The 25,015-nt window shown below is 44.8% G+C and overlaps 1 protein-coding gene across 3 annotated transcripts in view; it reads left to right on the forward strand.

Annotated features, from left to right (window-relative positions):
* The window catches only part of POLG (DNA polymerase gamma, catalytic subunit), a 796,646-nt gene that overhangs the window by 325,946 nt on the left and 445,685 nt on the right, over positions 1 to 25,015 (forward strand). For all 3 annotated transcript variants that reach the window (XM_086958137.1, XM_086958139.1, XM_086958138.1), the window contains exon 8: positions 15,938 to 16,092. In XM_086958137.1, coding sequence (XP_086814263.1) covers positions 15,938 to 16,092 — 155 coding nt within the window. The remainder of the gene's footprint in view (positions 1 to 15,937; positions 16,093 to 25,015) is intronic.

The raw sequence follows: 25,015 nt of genomic DNA on the forward strand, positions 1-25,015 counted from the left end.
AGTAGACAACAATGCTTGTACCTTTTCAGGGTCAGGATTAATTTCCTTTTATTCAGAGTAAAACTCACACGTCTCTGCATTTAGTGTGAGACCTGTATCAGCAAGCAGACGGCATACTTGTTTGAATGCTTTCCCATGTTATGTTATGTTATGTTATGTTATAACATATTTGTAAAGCGCACTTCGACCAAGGTTTCATGGCGCCATTTCGAGCTGTTCTGAGTTGACTGCAATGGGACTGGTTTACTCATGTGCCTGTATGAACAGCCATGTCTTGAGCTGCTTTCTAAATTGAAGCAGATCGGGACAGGAACGGATCTCCCATGGGAGTGAGTTCCAGAGTTGGGGCGCCAGATATCCGAAGCGACACCCGCCATGCCGCTTCCGCTTGAACTTTGCGCTCACCAACAAGTTTTGGTGTTTGGAACGGAGATGACGGATTGGAATATATCTCAAGATCAAGTTATTCATTAAAATAGGACTATAACAATTTAGGGATTTAAATGTGAGACAAGCAGATTTGAAGGTGACCCGTAGGAGCAGTGGGAGCCAGTGTAGCTTTTTTATCAGAGGTCTGGCCGATTGCCACTTGGGCTGCTGGTAAATCAGGTGTGCCGCCTGGGTCTGTACAAGCTGGAGCCTCTTGATCTGATAAGAGGGAAGGCCTAGATAGATTGAATTTGCATAATCTAGATGGGACAAGACTAGGCCAATCACAACTTGTATCAGTGCTGCCTGGGTGAGCAAGTGATCTATCTTCTGGATCTTTCGCAGTTGAAAGAAACATTTAGAAACCACTGTGCCCACTTGGGTGTTTAGAGACAGATCTCTATCAATAGTTACCCCCAGACTTTTTACGGAAGAGGAGGGTTTGGGGAAGGACCCTAATTCTGCCGGCCAGTAATGAGGGCCCCAGGAAATACGACTATCTCCTATCAGCAGTACCTCCGTCTTTCCGGTGTTCAGCTTTAGATGGTTATAATCCATCCAATGGCGGATGAACACCATAGTATCCTGAAAGTTGGTAACGGATTCAATGGAATTATCTATGGTGAAGGAAAGCTGCAGATCGTCAGCGTAGTTAAATGTTGTTACTTTCCTCTGTTTTAAAGCTTTGATCAGGGGAAGTAGATGGAGATTGAACAGATGTGGGGACAAGGAAGAACCCTGGAGAACCCCACATGTGGTGTTCAGCCCCAACGCTGTAAAGTTGGCTAGGCGGACGGCCTGTGTACGGTCTTCCAGAAAGGAGGTGATCTATCTCAAGGCCTTGCCCTGAAAGCCTGCCCGTCCGACACGGTCCACCAAGATCTTATGGTCCACCGTGTCGAACACGGCTGATAGATCTAAAAGAACCAAGGCCTGAGGGGTTCCAATGTCAGCCTTCCTGCGGAGCTCGTCACGAACTGCCAAGATGACCATCTCAGTCGAAGGGCCTGGGCAGAAGCCGGCTTGATGGGAATCCAAGTGTCCAGACTGTTCAATAAAGGCGGACATGGATTTAGCGACATGTGCCTCCAAGACCTTAGCTAAATATGGAAGCAAGGAAATGGGGCGGTAATTAGATGGTTCTAACATGTCAGCGCCAACCTTTTTTTATCAAAGAGACCACTGTGGCGTCCTTAAATGATTTCGGGACGCAACCTTGAGTAAGTGATGAGTTTAATAGGGATAGAGCAGGTTGAGAAATAATGGAGAAGACTTCCCTCATTATGTGTGGGGGACAGCAGTCCCGAGGAGATCCAGATTTAACTTTGGACAGCAAGGAGATAAACGATTCATCATCAATCGTAGGGAAACTATCCATAGTAGAGCTATTCCTGAAGGAGTCAGGCAGAATCTCAACTGATGGAGAGCATACAATACTAGCTTTAATTGTTGCAATCTTTTCTAGGAAGAATGTGTTCAACTTATGTTCCTTTTGTATAGCCCCAAACACTAGCATATCATCACTGTGGTTAAAAGCATGTGTGACAGGCTGAATTATTTGAAGAATGACATCTTGATTTCTGTAGCTGACGCCATACCTAAACTGAGTCTCTTATATCTGAACAAACCAACATAAATTGAAAAAATAGTCATATACTTCTATTTTTCTGCCAGTTCAAGTTGAGGGTAGCCTTTGTTCAAATCAACAGGATGAAATCTTTGGTGCTTTCCAGCTGCATGATCATGTCTATAATGTGTGGACCTGGATGTCTTTCTCTTTTTATTGCTTTATTGTCCTGTCGCATATCAACACAAATGCGTTCTGAACCTCTAATGTCCTTTTTTGGCACCACAACAGTGGTGAAACCCACAATGGGTGACTAATAGAGTTCTTGATGATGTCATGCTTTAACAGTGTTTCTAGTTCTTTCTCAACTGCTTCCTGTAAATGAAAAGCAATTCAACGGTGTTGCTGTGCAACAGGGCAAATGTCTTCATTAATGTGAAGTTGCACCTACATTGTCTTAAGTTTCTCAAATTCATGAAACAATGTTGGGAACTAACGCACTATTCAAGAATGGGCATTCAAGTTGTAGTTAATAGAGATCAGTCCCATGTGAGCAGCAGTATCGAAATTTAAGCATGCACTCCATGAAGTACCTGGTAGGACATGAATTGTCACTTTTCTGTCGTTTTCTTGTGCCGCATGGTCACCACAAAGAATCTTTTACTCTGCAAGGGGATAGAAGCTGCCCAGGTGTACACCTTTGTTCTCAATGGTGTGAGGTGTGGTATTGGAGACAGTTATTTGTACTTTACTGCCCGCATGATGTTTATCGATGCACCACTGTCTATAATAAAAGTTGTAGGGCAACCATTCACTTTAAGTATAATTTCAGGACTATATCCAAATGAACGTTGTTGCTTCTCTTTAGATTCATGGTTTTCTTTGCAAGCAGCCAATCCTACATGAGCAAGTCTGTCTGTAACTGACATGCCCATCTGGTATAGCCTCATAATGTGTATGTATGTTACCCAAGCTTTCTCCTAGCTGCTCAGCCAGAGTGAGAGATGTTATCGGAATGTTGGTGTAAATGTGATGAATAGAATGCATGGGTGCCTGCGTGGATGAGTGGTGACAGTTGGAGATTGGCTGAGCAGCAGGGAGGCTGCTCCTGGTGGGGCTGGTATAAGTGCTGGCAACTGGAATGTGGACTGATGTACATATTTACATGGAAACGATAAAGAAGCCTTCAAACTCTTCCTGGATACCTGTGTGAACCAGGGTCATAGGACACAACACCTTTGCACATCCATCTTCCTCACCATTATTCGATGATGATGTCAACTAACCTTTGGAAAATGAATTAGATAACAATTGACTTTGTTTCATTTCCACTCGCCTTAGTCGATGCTGCCATTTGGCCTTCTGGGAGTGGCTAGAGTGCTTCCGGAACTTTCTGGTGTCTATCTTCTCGTCTCTCTGTGGCACACATAATTTTTCTTTTGTTTTGCAATCCATTACGAAATGGTTTTCTTTCCCGTAGACTTTGCATATCTGTCTGACAGCAGGACATTTACTTTCATTTGAAAAGGAAACTCCACAGTGGAAACACAATTTCTTTTTCTTCAGAGGCATCACTGTCTGGGCTTATGCCTTGTGTTCGTGCTTACTTTTCATGCTCAATGCTGATTCATTTTGGGTTGTTCCAGCTTCCGTATAAGTAGCTTATTCCTCCACTCTCACAGCCATTAGTTTTCCTAGCAGTATGAATCAGATAGGCAACCATCTATAACTCTGAAACGCATGGCTTCTCCATTTTTTTATTTTTAAAGTAATTTTTATTGCAGGTTTACAGTACATCTGATATTTTAACTTGATCATTGCTTTTGCAGTTCTCGTTCGTTCTCTCTGCTACTTTGTTCCGTACACAGCCATTTAGCCCACATCCCGGAGGTCGGGCGGCGTTCAACAGAGGTGCATCCCAAATGACTAGTATCACAGCAATTATGTTCTTTTCGTCAGGGAAATGTGTACTCCTGCTTTTGTAACTGTTTACCCCCCCCTCCCTTGCTTCCTAGCGGAATACCTTTAACTAAACATCCCCCCTTTCCTCCCATCCCCCCTCCCCCCTTGATCTCACCATCCAATAGGAATGCTCCTGTTTGACTGCTTGTATGGGTGTTTCCAGGAGTTAATTCTCATTTTTAGTTGTGTGGTGTACCTGGAGTGCCTCGAGGACTGTCATCATTTGTATTCGGGGCCTCTTCGTCCTCCTGTGATGTGCTATCCCTCAGTGCCTGCACCATCATTTCCCACGCTGCCGCTGTGTCCATTGCTCTTATATCAGGTTTTCTACGGGCTGCCTGGTATCGGATCGTACTTTCACAAGCTGCCCATTTCAGTAACTCGTGAACCCATCTTCTGTGTTTCGGACCCACCTTCGCCTTCCATACCCTCATGATTTCTCTCTTAGCAAGAATTAATCCCATATCTATAAATGTACTAGTGGTTTTGTTCTTAGGTGTATGTGGGAACCAGTGCAGTATGTAGGTCGCCATATCAAAGTTCACAGTTCTGTCCGTGACCTCGTTAAGCGTCTTTCCAACCGCCTCCCAATAGTCCTGTAGGTCCGGGCAGGACCATAACATGTGGTCCAGTTCTGCTCCCTCTAGGGTGCATCGTGGGCAACCCGCTTCAGCCACCCCAAAGTATTTCTTCATTTTGCCCGGTGTCATGTAGGCTCTATGTAGTATGTAAAAGGGAATCTGTTGGAATCTCGTGTTTCTCGTACTCTTGCGTGCTCGTCGCACTATTTGGGCCCAGGTGGTTTCCGGAATGTCCCTGCCGAGGTCCAATTCCCACTTTGCTTTTAGCACCGCGAGTGGCGGTAGATTCTCCCGTAACATTCTGGAGTATAATCACGTTACTGCCTTATAGGTCCCGGCCGCTATCATTGTATATTGGCAATCCATGGTGGTAATCGGTTCTGCCAAGCCCCCTTTCCAGTGTGCCTGTATGGCCCTCGTCACTGCTGCATGTAATAGATAACCTCCTCGCGAAAGGTCGTATCGCTCCTGAAGATCTTGATAAGGTATCAATGCTCCCTCCTCATATAGGTCGCCAATTACTTGTAACCCCGCATTCTCCCACTGCTGTAACTGTGACCAATCTCCCCCATAGGGGAGCGCTGTCACCATCCCGAGCGGGATTTCTGGGGCATATGGGTGTTGCGTTCCCGCTCGGCGCTGCGAGCGGTTCCAGCAAAGACGGAACGTCTGCTCCTCAAGAGTTAGGTCTTTCAGGGCAATCTTCTGTTGCAGAGTTGTGTATTCTAGTACATGACGTGGTGTTCCCCTATCCCTTCCTTGTTACGGGCCACGGAACACTCTCGCCACTTCTTGTGTGAAGAGCTGCAGTTGAGCTGCGAGGTAGTAGAGCTCGAAGTCTGGGACTGCTAATCCGCCCTCATCTTTCGGGCGGATGAGCGTCGTCAGTGCCACTCTGCACCTTCCTGAGTTCCATATAAATGAAGTGAGCTGCGACCGTAATCTACGGAATACAGAGTTGGGCACCCACACAGGCAGGGTGCGAAAATAATAGAGTAGTCGCGGCAGGGTGATCATTTTTAATAATGAAATGCGGCCGGTCGGCGATAACGGTAGTGTGGCCCAGAACTCCATGTTTTCCCTCAGTGTCCTTATACATCTGCCCACATTACCCTCCAACATGTCTGCTGCCGTATGGTATTCAATTCAATTCAATTTTATTAAATATGTTTTTGGAACTCCGTGGAGATCCACATATTATACAATAACAAACAAAATATAAAAATAAACGTATATAACAACTCATGCAGACAGTAATTATACAAAAACAGTGTAGGGTTCTACTAATAAAGTTCCAAGAAACATTTAAAAAAATTAAAAATTTTGTTACAAAAAATTCCATTTGGGGGACTGAGGATTGCGTCCAACAAGGCTGTTGCGGAAGAAATACCAAACTAGGCACAAGCCGGTTTTATCCATAGGCGACGGTAAGTCAGTAATGCTGGACAAACTAGCAGGACGTGTTTAGAATCTTGAATTGCAAGGTTACAGTAATTGCATACATTAGATATGCCATACCATTTGGCCAACAACTTATTCAGGGGGAGCAAGTCCTGCCTGAGGAGTAGCCAGAAGCGGCGTAGGCCATGGGGGATGTTCCATGACAGGTAAGGTTGTATCTGTCTAATTATACAGGAATTGACAACTTGTGTGGCCCCCTTTTTTTGTATTATTAGATTCCGATCCCTCTCATAACTTAGCTTCCATGTAGCTTGTTTTAATTGCAATTTTAATTGATTCATGGAAAGCTCTAGGAGAGATGTTTCCTCCAAATCCAAGAGAGTGATGGCTCTCCTATAGTTCTTTATGAGGGTCGAGTATTCGTTTAGTGGGCCCATCAACTCTTTTGTGATAAGAGATCTAAGGGTAGTTGGCTTACCTTTAATCAAACAAGTGACCCAGCGAATCACTCCTGCAAGACCCTGCGCCCAGCTGCTCCTTAGACCGAGTTCTAAACGCAGGGTTGCAGCACTACAACTGTTGTTAACCGAGGATAAGTTTCTCAAAAGGGAGCCCTCAACTCTGTCCAAGAAGCCCCATTCCACTAGGTCAATTAATTCAACTCCATAGAGCAAAGTCGGGGGGACTTTTGCCCGAAAAGCCTCCAGCAAATGAGCAAAGTGCCTTTTGCCTGTTGATTTATACAATGCTCCTAGGCCGTTACCCTGAGACTTTGCTTTTCGGGAGCTGTTTTCTATATGTGATTTGTTACCCAAACTACTATTGACAACCATACCTAGGAAAACATACGTTTTTACTCTTTCTAATTTTTCACCTCCCAATTCCCAACTAATGTGGTCCAATTTTAATTTATTTCGTCCTTCCAAGCACATTATCTTACTTTTGGAGATGTTTATTTTCAGGAAGTGCTCTTCGGAGAAAGTGTGTAGTGCATGTAGACGACTATTAAGACCTTTAGGGGTGAGATCTAGAATTAAAATGTCGTCCGCATACATTAGACAGGAGATGTGTCTTTCGCCTAAGCGTGGTACAATTCCTACACATATCAATAAAGTGAAGGGAAGGTCGCAAACATAAAGGGAAAATAAGAGGGGAGCTAATAGGCAGCCCTGTTTGAGGCCATTTACCGATGGGATAAGCCGGGAGAGACCCCTTTCTCCCCCCAACAGTACTTTACACCATGTGTTGTCATGCAGATCTTGGACCAAACATTAGAGTCTGTGTGGCATTCCTAAGTTTTGTAGCTTTCTCCACAGTATCTGACGGTCGACCTTATCAAAGGCCGTGGAGAAATCTATGAAGGCCGCATAGACTCTCCCTTTTCTTGCTCTTATGTATTTGTCAATTATTACCTGGAGGGCGGTTAAGTTGTCCATGGTCCCATGGTTTTTTCTAAAGCCTGTCTGTTCGAGTGGAAGGACATTTGAAGACTCCACCCATGCATTTATCCGTTTAAGCAGGCATCTAGTAAAAACTTTGCCGATTGCATCCAACAATGCAATCTGGCGATAGTTCTGGGGGAGGAGACGGTCGCCCTTTTTGAACAGTGGGACCAGGATGCTTCCCTTCCAGGAGGGTAGGACCTTTCCGCTTAATAAGCAGATATTGAAGATTGGACATAAGAGCTTGCTCCATTTGGCCCTATTCTGCTTTAACACATTGATGGGTACTTCATCGGGGCCCATAGCCCCTGAGCGTCTCATTTCCCCAATGGCAAGGTCTATGTCTTTTTCTGAAAAAGACTCTAACGGCGGACTCGTTTTTTTGGCCATGCTTGGGGTGATGCAGTATGATTACTAGCATAGAGGTTTGAGACAAAGTCCCTCCATATATGTTCCTCAATAGGGATGGGTAGCGGACTAGTTCTCGTTCCGCACCCCTCACCTATAAGGGACCAAAATTGTCTCATTTCCCCGTTGGTTGCTGCTTCCCTTATTTTTACCCAGATGGCGTCCTCTTTTTCTTTGCGTAGTGAGAGTAAGAGTCTTCTCCTTTTCCTTCTTAGCGTTGTTATTTGTCGTGATAGGGCGTCAGTTCTATTTAAATATTGGGCCCTTATTAATTTATTCAGATCTATGTTGAGCAGTTTCAGGGGACAGGGGATTGTATTAATGGACTTTTTCTTATTCTGTTTTTGTGCCCCTGTTATTACCGACTTCAGAAACAAGGTAAAAAGCTCGATTTCGCAGCCATACCAGGAGGGGAGCTCTGAAATAGCTATATCGAGCATATCCTCCAGGTTTCGATGAGCCCTTGCGTTCCAGTAGCATCTTCCTGAACTGTTACCAAAATTTATTTGGTTACTGTTCAAAGTCCATTGATTGCATTTGGGAGGGTTTACGTTCATCGAGATGGATAGGATTCTATGATCGCTAAATATGGTATCGATTACAGCGATATCCTTTAATAACTCAAATGATTGAGACCCTATTATGACATAATCGAGAATCGATTCCCCTTGATACGATTTGTGAGTGAAATTTGCTGGGGAATCTGAAGGGAGTCGCCCATTAGCGATTATCCCATCTGTTTCTGCCAGCTCATTTAATAGTAGTTTACCCCGTTTGTTTGTTAATATACTTTCGGGGAACGTTGCTTGAGGAATATGGAGTGTTTCTTCTCTTATTTTATCGCAGAATAAATTTAAACTGAAATTAGAGATCTTACAGTTCAAGTCCCCGGTTAGGATGATAACCGTTCTTGGGTCTTTCTCCTTAATACTCTGTATATGGAGGAAGATTTTGTTTAAAATTGCATTAAAACCTGCTTCAGGCGGTATGTAAGCATTTATCAGGGCCAGGCGAATTCCAGCTAAGTGGGTGCCTGACCCAAATAGAGTTACTACCTGAAAAAGTTTACTCGGGTCCATGTAATGATCATGGTCCCAGTTTATACGGTTAGATAGGAGACAAGCTATGCCCCCACTGGCGTGGCCTTTTTTTTTGCAGTGGCGCTGCCTTCCAATACGTAATAGTCCTTCCCTATTTGGATATTACCACTACACCATGTCTCCTGGAGGCATATTATATTGGCCTCTTGCGACAAAAGGAATTGTATTTTCTCCGGATTATTTGTTAGACCTGCTTTGTTCCAAGATATAATGGATAGATCTATGCTAAAGGTACGGATTAGATGATGGTTTGCTTGAAGATTTTTCAGCCAGAACTTTAGGGAGCCAATTCCATTGATCATTTTCCTCTGCCATAGTGGTTTGATAAGTTAAGAAAGAGGGTTTAGCATAAGATACTACTCGAGAATCATTGGACTTGCTTATCTTTAATTCTTTGATTTCCCCTAGTTTGTTTAAGTTACCTGTTGCAGCTAGCAGCAGAGAGGAGGGGGGATTCTGTTTGTTTAAAGGTTTAGAGACATTATTCCGTCTAGTGTGCATTAATACAGGAATTACGTCTATTCCTCTGCTCTGTAGGTCTTCTGCCCGTTGAAGAATTAGGTTAGCTACTAATTTGGAATGAAATTTCACCCTTGTAACCGTCCCCACTTCAGATTTGAGTTGTAGAACTATGTCTAGGTCGGCTGATTGGATAAGTTTCAAATTAGCAGATTCTTGAAAGAATTTCAACAAAAGAGATCTGTTCAGGATGTAATCCGCTTCAAAAAGGGGAAAGAATTCTACCCATACAGTATCTATGTTATCTTCCTTAGATTCTTTACCCAGGGTACCCTTCATAGGTGCTCCCGAGGGGGCAGTTATAAAGGGATTGAGTGATGAAATTTTTTGGGCAGAGAAATTTTGCTCATGCCCTAAGGAGATTAGTTTATCTGCCTCAATAGCACCTTGCGGGGGAACACCCAGGGAGGTTGCTCCCTGGAAGACAGATGCGAAGGGGTTGAGTGATAGAGCAGCTAGGGTAGGTGGATTTTGCACCTGATCTGGGGGGGACGATTTGTGTACCGCTTTTATATCCCTATTATTATTGCCTTGCTGACCGAAGGTAAATATGTTAGCTATTGCAGATGAGGGGGATGTATGGGTGGATACGGGGGCTAACATTGCCTTAGGCGGAGAATCAATATTTTCTTTGGCTGGCATATTGTCAAAGTTTTTATTTTTTCCCGCTGCCGTCTGTATCTGGTGAGTTGCTTTCGGTAGGGGAGAGTTTAGATGTTTTCTAAAGAGAATTTTCCTCCGCCTATTTTTTTCTATCCGTCTTAACAGTTTCCTCTTGTTCTTTCCGTTCTTTTTTATTGACTCAATTTTCCCTCTATTGTCAATTTCTCCCAGAGTAGCTACCTCCTCTATGTCCCCATCTCCCTTCTGCTTCTTAAAGATTGGAAACAATTCATTCCCAGTTTTTAGCGGGGTTTCCCCATAAGGATTTGTTTCAAAATCGTTACATGAAGAACCATTTAGGCGGGGTGGGGGCTGGGAATCACATATTTTTTCCTCTTCATTTGCTTTTTTTGTGGTGGTTTTGGCTACTGGACAATGATCTTTTATACCTATCTTATCTGAGGCCAAGAGAGGAGAAGTGGGCGCCTTCCCGTCCACATCCTTCTCCCTTTGGGACCTCAACAGGACTTTTAAGATTTGAGTCACTGTATCGAGCACACAATCGGATCCCCCTACGAATTTTTCCAATAATTGTAAGATAGATGCCAGTAAGTGTTCTAGAATGTGGAGGGAATCGGAAAATGGTTTATCAGGCCCCTTACATTGGAAGGTATTTATTCCAGTCAAATTTAAGTTAGGGCTAGCGGAAAAATGTGAATGTGAGGATTTAGATGGAGTACTACTGTAGAGATGTAAACCGGCATGATTTGACATTATCGGGGTGTTCTGGGGTATCTCAACTTTTGTAGGGTCAGATTCTAAATACCGTTGACATAGGTCTTCATCTAAGATCATTGGGGACAACCCATTGTGAAATAACATTTTAGTTGGTGAACTATTAGCTGGCTGAGTGGCATCATCATGGGATATTGTCATGATGTTAAGGTTATCATGCTCTATGTCTTTTTTTGTTTTTATGACTACCTCTGGAACGAGGTCAATGTTGTTTTTCAGAGTTGAAAATAGGGGGGGAGAAAACTCACTCTTGTGGGGAGATTGTGACACCTTTGCTGTCCCGGGACTCATGTCTACAGTTACCTTTTTAATTTCCGGGCTCTCTCGCAGGTTATTGGGGACAGAATCTAAGGGGGTCTCTTCAGAGTCCGTTGGGTCCTTTGCTTTATTGTCCACCCCTGTAGCTTTGTTTTTACCCTTTTCCCAGAAATTGAAGAGCTGACAAGTACTTTTCATATTAGTAGCTTGGCTAAGTTTGTTTCGGAGGGGATTCGATTTAGTTTTGGAGCCTGATCTTCCTACTATTATTTTCCCAGATCTAAGTTTCTTTGTCATCATCGCAGACAAACGATGTCGCGGTTGAACAGTGAAACAACGGGGCCGAGATAGTTATAAGAATTCTGGGATTACACTACCAGGAAATATTTCTAGGGTCTGTTGTTTGAATACAGAACTTGCAACAAACCGACTAAAGCTACAAACTTTCGAGTAATATGAGACAGGAGTATGATATGATTTACCAGGAGAAAGAGAGCTGGCCTAGCCTGGCCTTCTCGTGCCTCTGATGGCCTCAGAGGGCCCGCCCTTGTCCCGGACTTCTCCCGGGCGCTACCCGCGCGCTACCGCGCTGCGGTATGCTGACACTCTATAAATGCGTCACGAAGTTATGGGGGAGGGGCCTACAGGGAGAGCGTCACCGGGTGTAATTGGTGATTCACACTGCTGGGACTCTTGGGAGATTGAGTCCAGCAGTGCACACGCTCGCAGCCCTGTTAGCCTTCTGCCCTGAAGAGATGATGGCAAAGTCCAGCTGTGAAGCGGGACCCGCGGAGCGGGTCCGGCGAAGAGTAGCGCTTTGCAGAGCGCTTCCAGGGGGCCGTGTGGCGCTTCCTCTGACCACCGGCTCCAAAGCACAGTCAGGAACTCAGCAAGTGCAACAGGAAAGGTATCCACAGAATGAGCAGGTCCGGTGCCTTTTCTCCACTCAGCTGGGGGCGGGGCCTACAGGGAGAGCGTCACCGGGTGTAATTGGTGATTCACACTGCTGGGACTCTTGGGAGATTGAGTCCAGCAGTGCACACGCTCGCAGCCCTGTTAGCCTTCTGCCCTGAAGAGATGATGGCAAAGTCCAGCTGTGAAGCGGGACCCGCGGAGCGGGTCCGGCGAAGAGTAGCGCTTTGCAGAGCGCTTCCAGGGGGCCGTGTGGCGCTTCCTCTGACCACCGGCTCCAAAGCACAGTCAGGAACTCAGCAAGTGCAACAGGAAAGGTATCCACAGAATGAGCAGGTCCGGTGCCTTTTCTCCACTCAGCTGGGGGCGGGGCCTACAGGGAGAGCGTCACCGGGTGTAATTGGTGATTCACACTGCTGGGACTCTTGGGAGATTGAGTCCAGCAGTGCACACGCTCACAGCCCTGTTAGCCTTCTGCCCTGAAGAGATGATGGCAAAGTCCAGCTGTGAAGCGGGACCCGCGGAGCGGGTCCGGCGAAGAGTAGCGCTTTGCAGAGCGCTTCCAGGGGGCCGTGTGGCGCTTCCTCTGACCACCGGCTCCAAAGCACAGTCAGGAACTCAGCAAGTGCAACAGGAAAGGTATCCACAGAATGAGCAGGTCCGGTGCCTTTTCTCCACTCAGCTGGGGGCGGGGCCTACAGGGAGAGCGTCACCGGGTGTAATTGGTGATTCACACTGCTGGGACTCTTGGGAGATTGAGTCCAGCAGTGCACACGCTCGCAGCCCTGTTAGCCTTCTACCCTGAAGAGATGATGGCAAAGTCCAGCTGTGAAGCGGGACCCGCGGAGCGGGTCCGGCGAAGAGTAGCGCTTTGCAGAGCGCTTCCAGGGGGCCGTGTGGCGCTTCCTCTGACCACCGGCTCCAAAGCACAGTCAGGAACTCAGCAAGTGCAACAGGAAAGGTATCCACAGAATGAGCAGGTCCGGTGCCTTTTCTCCACTCAGCTGGGGGCGGGGCCTACAGGGAGAGCGTCACCGGGTGTAATTGGTGATTCACACTGCTGGGACTCTTGGGAGATTGAGTCCAGCAGTGCACACGCTCGCAGCCCTGTTAGCCTTCTGCCCTGAAGAGATGATGGCAAAGTCCAGCTGTGAAGCGGGACCCGCGGAGCGGGTCCGACGAAGAGTAGCGCTTTGCAGAGCGCTTCCAGGGGGCCGTGTGGCGCTTCCTCTGACCACCGGCTCCAAAGCACAGTCAGGAACTCAGCAAGTGCAACAGGAAAGGTATCCACAGAATGAGCAGGTCCGGTGCCTTTTCTCCACTCAGCTGGGGGCGGGGCCTACAGGGAGAGCGTCACCGGGTGTAATTGGTGATTCACACTGCTGGGACTCTTGGGAGATTGAGTCCAGCAGTGCACACGCTCGCAGCCCTGTTAGCCTTCTGCCCTGAAGAGATGATGGCAAAGTCCAGCTGTGAAGCGGGACCCGCAGAGCGGGTCCGGCGAAGAGTAGCGCTTTGCAGAGCGCTTCCAGGGGGCCGTGTGGCGCTTCCTCTGACCACCGGCTCCAAAGCACAGTCAGGAACTCAGCAAGTGCAACAGGAATGGTATGGTAGATATAGACACCCAGATATTTCAAACAGGTGGGTACCCACTTAAGTTGTGGTCTGTAATTTGGTTGCGGTGTACCTTGGCGCAACGGGAATAAGCACGTCTTGGACCAATTAACCTTTAACCCTGAGACTGCATGGCTTCTTTATCATTGAATTCATTGGACTTGAAGTGCTCATCATCTCACCAGGTTGCTGTCTTGCTTGATTGAAAGTGTACCTTTCATAGTCAGCGTTCGGCATTAGATTGAACTTGGCCTTTAACGTCTTCTTGATACTTCATCAGCTTGTGATGTATCTTCATCCTCACTTCTTTTACTCCATCACCTGCAATGTTCTTTAAGTGTTTGATAATCTTTTTGTCATCTGCTTGTTCAACATCATCTATGAAGTAATCAAACGCTTTGATCCATGCAGTCCATCTGGGGCCAATATTCTGCTTTTTGGTTGTGTCGAAAGGAGGGGTGGTTTCAGGAACACTGCTGCATTCTTTTCTACAGCCATTGGAGAGCTTCAGAGGTTCAAGATCTTTTAAGTTGTGTTGAGTGCCCCCAGCCACCTCTGTGGCCACTTCAGTGAGGACTAATGGCTTTGTAAGCACAGGCCCAGTGCTTATGCTTGGGCCGTTGTCGATGCTGCGTGCTACTTTGAGCACACCGGCCAAGTTTCAATAGGAGGTCGGGTGGTGCTTTTCTCATTTGCTCAGGTGAGGACAGTTGTACTTTCTGTACCTGGCTGTTTCTGTATTTAATATTTCTCTGTGCCTGGTTGTCTTTTCCTTTAGCTCTTTCCTGCACCTGGCCGTCTCCGACTTTAATGCTTCTTAATATCTGGTTGTCAGTGTCTTTAGCATTTCTACTTTGTATTGGTGCTGGCTCTGTGTTGTGCTGTTCAGCCTTACCGGTAGATCTTTTTGCTGGCTTACTGACTGTGCTCCTCTGTAGGGCCTTCACCTTCTTCGAGGGGCTCTCAAAAGCTGTAGTTGCACTTTGGCTCCACGTACAGCAACTGTAGGCCGCTTCTTGAGGCGCATGTGGCACTCACAAACAGTTTGCTGGAACACAGCAAAGTGTCAGGGAGAGCAGTCTTGTGCTCTTTGGGGCAGGTATCCCCTATCTCGTTGCCATTTTTAGCGTCTTTCCCAGCCAGGGAGCAGGCCACGCACACAGCTCTGGTTTGCACGCCTTTATTCTTAAAAATGCAACTGGTAACTGAATACACTTCGTCACAGACCTCATTAACCACACCCAGCCACACCTACCAGATGATGTAATACTTGTAAGAAGTCTGCTGAGGACCACAAGAGGCCTCATACAAGACACAACAGCGCACACCCTGTTGAATCTGTCTCTGAGCAATGTTGTCTTTCCTCTCATTTTGCTCTCTATATAATCTATCCCACCCAGTCTGGACATCGTTGGACATTTTAAGTACGAATACAGAAAATTAGCCTTTATCATTAACATAGTTTGGTTCTGTTTAATAAAGAATTGCCTCCTTACTGACTCAACCCATGACTTTCCGTTCCAACATCTTACAGCTATGGGAACTGGGGTGGTGCACAGGAAACGAATATGTAGTGCACGGCTGACATATCCTTTCCAGACACCTGTGGCAGAGGTTAGCAACTAAAGTTGTATTTATGACACAACAAACTAGCTATAGAGGAATTGCTGTGAAAATAAATATATCTATTTTTGGTAACGTGTCGATTTTTGCTCTTGCTGAAGTCCGTTGTTTGAAAAGATGATGTTGGTGCAGGAGTGGAGATGCTTTCCTTTTTTCTCAAAAACAACATGGCAGCTTTGGGCAACAGAAATGCTAGCCATTTGCTCATCTAAGTTAAATATGTTGTCTCTTAAAAATACTAAAGTAAATATCCCATCTTTGGTAGAAACCCTACAGTAAATGGAAACATTGTTTAACTTCAGACACTCTCCTTTCCATTTTTCGAGGTAGTGTTATGTAGCACCTCATAGAAGGTTTAGAGTTGGTAAGAAAAAGGAGAAATGCAAAAAAGATCACGTTTGAAGTCTCAAGAACTTCACAGTGACCCATAATAGCAAACCTTTCTCCTAAACCAATTTGCCAATTATTAAACATGTCTGCATAGCAGTCGACTTGTTCGGTGTACCTTACTTTCAGAAATTGCCAAATTACTACTGCTCCTATTAAGAATCCGGGCAGGATTGCATACACTGGGCAGAAACGTGTGTATTGAACATAACTGTAATATGCCAATGGCATTAACACAAATGCCTCCAAGACAAATACATGAGAGTTAGATTTGTTTTGCTTCCCGTCATTTAACTTTTTTTTAAATTGAAACAATTTCCATATTTATTATTTCAGGTTTAAGGAAGATCCCTGGCTTTGGGACCTGGACTGGGACGTACAGGAATTTAAACAGAAAAAGGCAACAAAATTGTCAAAAAAGAGAGTATCCGCAGAAAGCAATGTAAACATAGAGTATACAACTAGTGCCTCAGATCTGGAATTACAAGAAGGTAAAGTGAATTTGTCAAGCCCTACTTTACAGTGTTCCTTTTTAATTCCCTTTTAAGCCCCTACTTGTTCAGTTTAGTAGTGCCCAAAATGTGTCTTTTATCTTGTTTTTTTTTGTTAAATCTTTTGTTCAGTAAGTTCAGAAAATGTATTGGTCTATTCTACCTTGCTATATGTTATTGTATTTTACCAATGTAGCCACCAACCTCCATATTTGTGGACTAAGCCACAAATTCTTCACATTTTGAAGGGAGCCATGCCGCTCCTGCTACAAGCGGCTCTTCCCCCTAAGAATGTCAAACTCCAACCTATTCAGATTCCTAGAGATAAATAAAACACCCATACTCGGGCACAATTTCTATTATATCCACAAAATACACGATTTTTCCTTAAGAAACATTGATTGACCAAAAATTAAAGTTAATGAGATGTAAAACCTTTGTTCCTATAACCTGGCACTGACACTCGTAAAAGGAATCAAACTTAGAGGCAAGATGCCTCTGTGCTACCAAAGCTAAACTAACTAAAACATTGTTTCAACTCCCTTTTTATGTAGGTTCCTGAATGAAATAACTTATGCACAAGCTTCAGTTCTTGAAAATGTTTTTGATCTGCCACCTTGACGCGTTACCTGTTTTTAGGCTTGCATTATCCTTTTCGCAATCTGAAACAGTGTCTGTCCCTTACACTAAATCCCACATCAATGTGTCCAACCAGTAGTCTCTATTGATTTTATAAATAATGTGTGTTCACCTCAAGCTGTCTCTTGATGCCGTTGCGGAGTATCACAAAATTATGAAATCCTATCAAATATATCCATCTAATATTCATTACAACTGTGTAATAAAATTATGTAGAACTATACATGATATATAAAATTATGAATAGTTTCCCTTTCCCTGATCAATAAGCAGTGCTTTGTTGCTCTCAAGCTGGGTTTACACTACCTGATGTCAGTTCATAAGTCTAATACATGTATCGATCATTTAAAATATAAGACGTTCTAAGATGTATAACAAATTTGTGGTTAAAGCAAGCAATAGTCAACCTCAGAAAGGGGCATAATAGAAAATAAAGACAAGATGATTTTAAAGGTTTTAATAAAGAACTGAAATGCAAGAACATCAAAGGAGAAAAATCAAAAGAGGTGACTTAAGAAGTGAATTATCAGAAGTCTTTAAGAATGTGTACAGTTCAGAGGAAAACCCAGTACATTGTACAAGTACAAACAGTTTTGCTACTGTCCCATAGTTTAACAATACCTTGTTTTGCCTCCATCACAGCAGTATTATAGAATAATAGATCATATTTGGATTAAGCCTCATGTATCCATATCCCCAGCAGTGCACTCTAGGAGTGTAATCTCGAATTGCATTCTCTTGAACCCTTAAAAGACACCTACACTCCCAAAATCTGTGTACAAGGGAACCCTCTTGGGTGCAGTTCCTCTGGCATGGGTCATTGCCAACACTTCTAATCCTATACAGCCTAGTTCTAGTGAAGAATGCTCTATGCTGGACTTTTAGTTGTGTGAGACAGAAGCCCTATCTCGTGACTTCCTCCTTCAGGTATTTGTATGCTTCTGTCCAGCTATTATCCATTACCCCATGATCCCTTTCCCATCTTCCCCTGAGGGCAGTCAGTAGTTTTGACCTACGGCTTAATAGTTTCTTGTAAATTTGAGAAAAGGCAGATTGTCTAGTGGAGACTCATCAAGGTGTGTCTCATATTTGGACATGCAGGCTCAAGTTGGAGGGATCAACATTGTTCTGTGTCAGACATTTCATAATGTAACTGGTGGTCTTAAAAGGACATTAGGCATCACCAAACTTGGATATACCTAGCAGATCCCATTTCTGAAATACTTCCAGCCTCTACAGATCCCTTAGTATGTGACAAAAAAGGGCAAATGGGTTTGCTAATTTGAACCGCACATCACAGAGTTAAGCCAATTATAATATGGACAAAAGAAAATTGAAGAAAGCAACTGAGGCTAGGGTGCTCCTAAGGTGTATGACACCTACCCACCAAAGTGTCAATCCGTCCTAGTATTCAATTGAATCTAGGTCAAACATATGTATGCATAACACCCAATCACACCATATAGTTATAACAAATCAAGTAATGTCAATGTTTTTCTAAAACAGTCCATGAAGTCTCAGCATCCAGTAAGTTTCTAAAACCCAAAGCTTCTCAAAAGAGTATCCACACAAATCTTCTTAGGTTGAGATCTGGTATTTAATATCCAAAGTTCATATGAGGAAAAACAGCAGCCGACGCGCGTTTCGCCCGCAGGGCTTTTTTCAAGGCTATTTATTCACTCTTCTCAGATGTGATGCTACAGATCCCTTAGTATGGTCAAGTTTCAGAGGGGTGTCTTAAGTGTGTGCCTATTCTACCAGCCCAAGGCCACAGTGCCCTCCTGCTCCATATTTTAACTACTATTTAGGGTGGTGGGGAGGCTACCATCCATGCGCTCCTGTATTGTTCCCGCCCATAGAGGTCCCTTAGATACCGCCTAATCGTCATAGCCAGCTTATCTGCGCCCAGGGATAGCTCCCATAAGCGGTAAATACCAATTGTTTAACTTTATATAGCTGGGACGCCGAATAGTACATGTTGAGATGGGCTAGACTGATGGCCCCTTATACGGACCCCTTATCAGACGTAGAGCTGTTCTGGGGGACACTCTGTTCCATAGTAGAAATCGTGTGACACTGTCTACTTTCCGGAAAACACTGTCTGGGACTTTCCAGGACGTGTTTTGCAAGACATGTAGAAATGTAGGCAGCAAAATCATTTAACAGAGGGTGGCCTTCCCCAAAATCAATAATGAGAGTTTCCTCTCATGTTTCACATCAGTTGTATAATCATACAGTATCTTTCCCAGGTATTCTCTAATGAAGGCTCTCAGATCTTTTGTGATATATATCCCAAGGTAACAGAAACCCATCACAGCCCACGGCAGTGTTTCCCCATTCTGTCAGAGGTCCCCACAGTGTAAGGTGGGATTGCCACTGATTAGTGCCAGTTTTACAAACCTCTGCATACCTCAAGAACTTTAAGCATTCCCAGTATTCTACCAATGGACTGTTTAGGGTCTGATATGTATAGGAGCACATCATTTAAGTCTATGCACATGTGCGCCACTGCACACCCAACCAGCTAGGGCCTCCATCACCAGAGCAAACTACAGTGGACACTCCTGTCTTGTTCCCTGTTCCAAGGTAATTCTCTGGAGAGGAAGCTGTCCACACATACTCTTGCTATAGTTGTAGTATAGAGGTGGAGGACCCATCCCACTAAATTAGTGAAAAGTACTCCTGTTTGTGGACAGATTAACAGAGATGTCCTCACACATAGTCTACAAGCATCGATAAAATTAGCTGGCCATTTTTGATACGTTAAACAGATAACAAGTGAACCCAAAACAGATATAAGTGTCAGGAAGATCTAACAAGGCTTTATTTTTTTACATATATATATATTAACCCAATTTGCCTCTGATTAAAGGACGCCACTCCATTGCGAGGTGAGTTCAACAAACCCTTTATTTTCGAAAGCGGCACATTATGGCTGTTTAAAAGTTCCCCAACGCGTTTCGGAGCCGCACGCTCCTTCATCATGGGGCAGCAGTTACAAAACACGGCATAACCACACCTATTTTTATCCAGACTGCATGCGTTCCCCAGTGAAGCATGCTGGTAGTTGTGGTTTAATCTTCCCCACAATTGAGGTCCGTTTCGTTTTGCCAACTAAGTTTATTTTGCCATCAAGTTCAATGTATCAGCCCTCCGGTGGGCCCCAGACATGATGCGCAGCTTCCACCTTGTGTCCTCTCAATGCTGTTTCCACTGTCGAAAGTTTCCGACCGTGCAGGTCCGCCTCCATCTCAGGGATTATGTGACAGCGCAGCCAGTTACCAATTTGAGGAACAGGAAATACCAATCTGGGGCCCACTGGAGGGCTGGAATTGGTCCTTGAAACGTTTTTCTGCACACAAACCTACTGGAAGGTATTAATCAATTGGAAATAAACTACATGTCCCAGCGTGCACCGGATCAAAATCAATTAATGAATCAGGCACACCGGAGGCCAGGTGATTTTTTCAAAAGGCGCAGGGGACTGTGGGAATCCTAAACAGTGTATGCAGAAAAAAATGCCTCTGAGGAAAGAGCAGGTAAGGCTCTGAAACGCGTCAGGCAGGAGGACAGAAAGACACTGGAATGGTATTGCCTGCTCCTGTGCAAATAAATGATTTTGTTAAAATCCGTGGCTGGAGGAGTGCGTCTCTTAATGCAGAGGCATCTTTGAAGGATATATATATATGTATATATGCACAGCTTCCCCTAGCGCTGTTGTGCTTCACTAGAATAAAACAAGCATATTTAACCCTAGAGTTTGATGGCAGTAAAATTATTTCTAAAAAGTCTCCCGCTTAAGTACCAAGAGTATAATACATTGATTTTGGAATTGATTTTGTTCTGCTTGAATCACAACATGTTTCTCTTTGCTGGACAGTTGTACCAGCAGATGCAAGTGACTACCACGGGCATGTGCTTCGCCCTTAGCTATGCAAATTCATTAGTAGACTGGTGGGAGAAGCATGTGTCCTGGGTGGAGGAGAATGATTGATGTGTGGGGTGCTTGGCCCTTTGGGCGTGTTATATTGATGATTTATATATAATGTGGAAGGGGCTCCCGAGAGGCAGCTGAGGAGTATATTGAGAAATGTATTGCTTTCACCCTCAACCTACATTTTTACGAGCCATCCATCAGAGTGCATCATCTGCGATTCCAATCTGGTGTAGACGATTGATGAGTGTGTGGTGGGAGATGGTGTCAAAAGCTGCGGAGAGATCCAGGAGGATGAGGGCAGCTGATTCTCCTCTGTTGAGTAGTGCTCAGATGTCTTCAGTTGCTGTAATCAGTGCTGTCTCTGTGCTGTAGTTGGATCTGAAACCTGATTGGGATATGTCCAGCAATTTGTTTCTTTTCAGATGATCAGTGAGTTGGAGGTTGATGGCTTTTCCAGGATTTTGGAGGGTAACAAAAGGGGTGAGATTGGACGGTGGTTCTGGAGATCTCTGGGGTCTGCTGAAGGTTTCTTGAGGAGGGGTATAACCTCCGCGTGCTTCCATGAATCGGGAAAAGTGGCTCTAGTTAAGGAGGCGATGAGGATCGTGGGGAGCTGGTGGCTGATATAGTTGTTTCCGAGGTTGAAGAGTCGGTGGGGGCATGGGTCGGTGGGTGCTCCTGAGTGGATGGTTTCATCAGTACGGTGGTTGTTGGTGAGCTGAGTTGTTCCCATCCAGTGAGCGGGTGGTTGGAGGTTATGGTTGATGGGTTACAGAAGAGGTCAGAGGGTTGGGGATCGAAGTTTCTGTAGATGATTGCTATCTTGTTGTGGAATTGGTCGGCGAGGGAGTCTCAGAGTTTCTGTGAGGGGATGAAGTTTTTTGTGGCTGACGGGCAGATGAACTCTGACAATGGTCAAGAGTTCCTTGGTTTGGTTGGGTCTGGTTTCGATCTGGTGTGTCAGGGCCTTTTTGTGACTTTTAGCTGGCATGTCGTAGTCATTGAGTGCTGATTTGTAGGCGCTTGATCAGTGTCGGTCTTGCTGTTTTGCCATCTTCTTTCCAGTTATTTACACCTCTGCTCTGCTGCGCTGAGTTCAAGTGTGTACCAGCAGGCTTGTTTTGTGGCTCTTGGGGTTTCTCTGGTTGGTGGGGGCTAACTGAACCATCTGAAAGCCTCTAACCCTCCCCATCTGTTCCCCCTTCCATTTGGGCTTCCACCAAGGCAAAGGCCTTATCCAGCTTGTTCAACCTTTTCAGTATTGAATCAAATTCTTCCATCATGCCATTTTATTCTTCTACCAGGTGATGTAAATATATAATTTACCGTCTTAATTTCTATGCAGATAAGTACTTAATCAATAATAACTCAAATCGGAAAGAAAAAAACAGAGTCCGTGGTGTTAGAGTTCTTAGGGGTTTTATTCCTCAAAAGGAATGGTCAAGACCAGAATATCATGTTCTTCCCACCACAGGGGTGGAAGAAGGGATAGAGCGCGCTACATTTTATTGACAGTACATAGCTTATATACTTAATTCATGTCATAGAAAACAGTACAGTAGGCGTAACAGCTGAGAGAAGACAAGATAACAGTATACACGTGTTACTAGTACGTAATCCGAAGGCGTGGACTAGGCGTGAACTGGAGGTGTGTGCTAGGAACGTCACAGATAGGTGTCACTAGGGGGTGGCACAAAACAGAAATGTTGCAATGTCAGCAGAAATCGGAAGCTTGGATGCGCGCGCAGCTGCATGACGTGTGATTGACGTGAAACTGGAGGGTGCAGGGGACTTGACATTTACACTGACGGAAAGAGACAGAAGTCTGGCATGTCAGATCAACTTGTACTTCTATCATATCTGATATCTGATGTTTGGGAACCATATTATCTGGACGGAAAGGTCTCTGGGGCAGAAGCTATTCTATACTGACTGTGAGTGCGTGTTTAAGCGCCTAAGTGTCTGCGTGAGAAGCGTGGGGCATGGGGCCTTCCATGGGAGCATGGTAACAGAGTCTATGAATTACTTGCACGGAGACAGGTCGGCCCTCTGCTCTGCGGATGAGGGGGATGTTTACTGAAGCTAGTAGGCAGGAATGTATTTTCGAGGAGCGGAACAGATAACTCGAAGGTTATAGTCAGTCTTGGCAGGCAGCAGGCTGAGCTGAGCGCGCTGGGCCGCGCTGGAAGTAAGTCAGAGTTCACGGGTACAGAGGCAGCCTGGGCTGAGGCTTTCAGAGTCAGAAGCCAGAAAAGAGTCTCGATGGCAGAAATTCAGGGCCTACCTTGCCAGAGCTGAAAAACATGTAAGGTACACTACAAAAAGACGTTGGCATAGCATACTTAGGAACGGACTATTTAATCCATTCAGGGTGGATCTGAAAGAGGACATGTTAACGTTGGACGCAAATGTATTTGCGTCTTCATAGCCGGCACAGGAGGGAAGTTACATGCACTTTAAGCTGGTACATGGAGACGGTGGGGTACGCGCTAGGGAACACAACTTGACCATAAAATTTATATTTCCTCATTCCCTCCTTGTTCCCTACGGACCCTTCATGATATATCGATCCTCATGAATCGATCAGTTTGTTCTTGTAACATCATTTGCTCTTCTTTCTTTCTTTTACGCTTTGAGAGAAAACTGGAATGCTCAATACAAGATGTGGCACACAGTCCACAAATCGCTGGCCCGCACTGCAGGCATAGGCAACAACTGAATACTAGGACTAGGCCAATGCCTAGGAAAGATAGGATCTTCCATCCCCAAGCGGTTAACGTTGTCCAGAACCAACCGGACCATGTCCAGGTGCCTGGATACTGATGTATCTGATTTGCAATTTTATGGAGACGTGTAATAGCTTGATATACAGATGGTGCGTTTTGTGGAATGAAAACACAGCAACTTGATCCGATAACCTTACAGGCTCCGCCTCTATCTGCCAAGATGACGTCAATAACAAGACGATTCTGAAGGACAACAACCCGCATGGCGGACTGCTCTTCGGTTAAGTTACCTAGGGCGGAGGCAGTTTCATTCACTACTACTTCAAGTGTTCTAGTTAATCTACGTATTAGTTTACTATTTTGGACAGGGCCTAAAAAGAAAAAGAATCCTTTATTAAAATCGGTGTACTGTTCCCATGCCGTTTCTGTGTAGTCGACAAGTGGGATATCTCTTCTGAGTCTATTCTTTACTAGATTTGCATTTCGGTGGTAATCAGGAGGAGCTAGGAAAACAGGTGGCAGAAGGAATGCAATGTAACAGGTACCATCCCAATCTGGAGGTAGGCGTATGTATGCGGTATGACCACAAACAAAATAGGAATGACTGATAGCTCTAAAGGACGATTTTCCATGATCACTGAATTCGACCACACTAGTACATTTACTATGACCTAAGTGTACTGAACCTTTCTTCCTGATACATAATTCACCAGTGACTGGTAATACTGACATAGTGGGTATAACAGGTGGGGCTTCGGATTCAACAGTAAGAATCATAAGGCTAATTGTGTAATTACCTAATCCATACACTTCATTTTCTAGATCAGTTCCTATTCTAGTGGGGAGTCCCTCCTTATCAGGGTAACAGACGTCGAGCAGGACCAAGTTCAAGTTTCCCCAAACCCAGCCCCCATCGAAAACAGCAATGTCAGGATCTAAGGAATTAATTATTTTAAACCATGCACCACAGGAGACATTGTGAGTGAACGGGTAAGGAAAGAGGGGCAGAGCTCCCTTGTAATTCTGGTAGGGAGGGAGTCGGCCACATATCCAGCAGTCTGTAGCATTGTTAGTTTGATGGGAATGGTGTAACATACTAATGAACGTGTTGTTGCGCAGCGCAAGTCTGTAGGAGAGTTCGTGTGGAGGTAACTCGCTAAAAGTGTGTTCAGCAGAGGCATTGTAAGCAGATTGTTCACGCTTGAAAATAGGGTAGTAGATAGGGAGAAGTATACTTGCAACTATTATCAGAAGACTTAGAAAAAACATTATTAACAATGTCACTATACAGTGACTACGCAGTGATTTACAGTATGTACGTTTATTGTATTCTCTCTCTCTCTCTCTATCTCGATCTAGGGGATACATGTCAGAAACTATTTAACCGATTCACCTAGGGGAGGACTTAAACAATTAAACTGTCTGACTTGCTAGATCGGAGCTTGAGTCTGTATTCCTCTTGGGGAGTTTTTTCTCGTTCGGAAGTTTTAAAGTCACTGGGCTTGTTACAGTCTTTGGAAGGGGTGGATGAGCCTGGGTCGGATTTCAGTTCATTACACAGTTTAACATGGCTCATGTGGACCCACCCCTTCCTGCCCTCCACCTTCACCGCTGTCCTTGT

Source organism: Lissotriton vulgaris, chromosome 2_1 (assembly GCF_964263255.1).
Source record: "Lissotriton vulgaris chromosome 2_1, aLisVul1.2, whole genome shotgun sequence".
NCBI lineage: Eukaryota > Metazoa > Chordata > Amphibia > Caudata > Salamandridae > Lissotriton > Lissotriton vulgaris.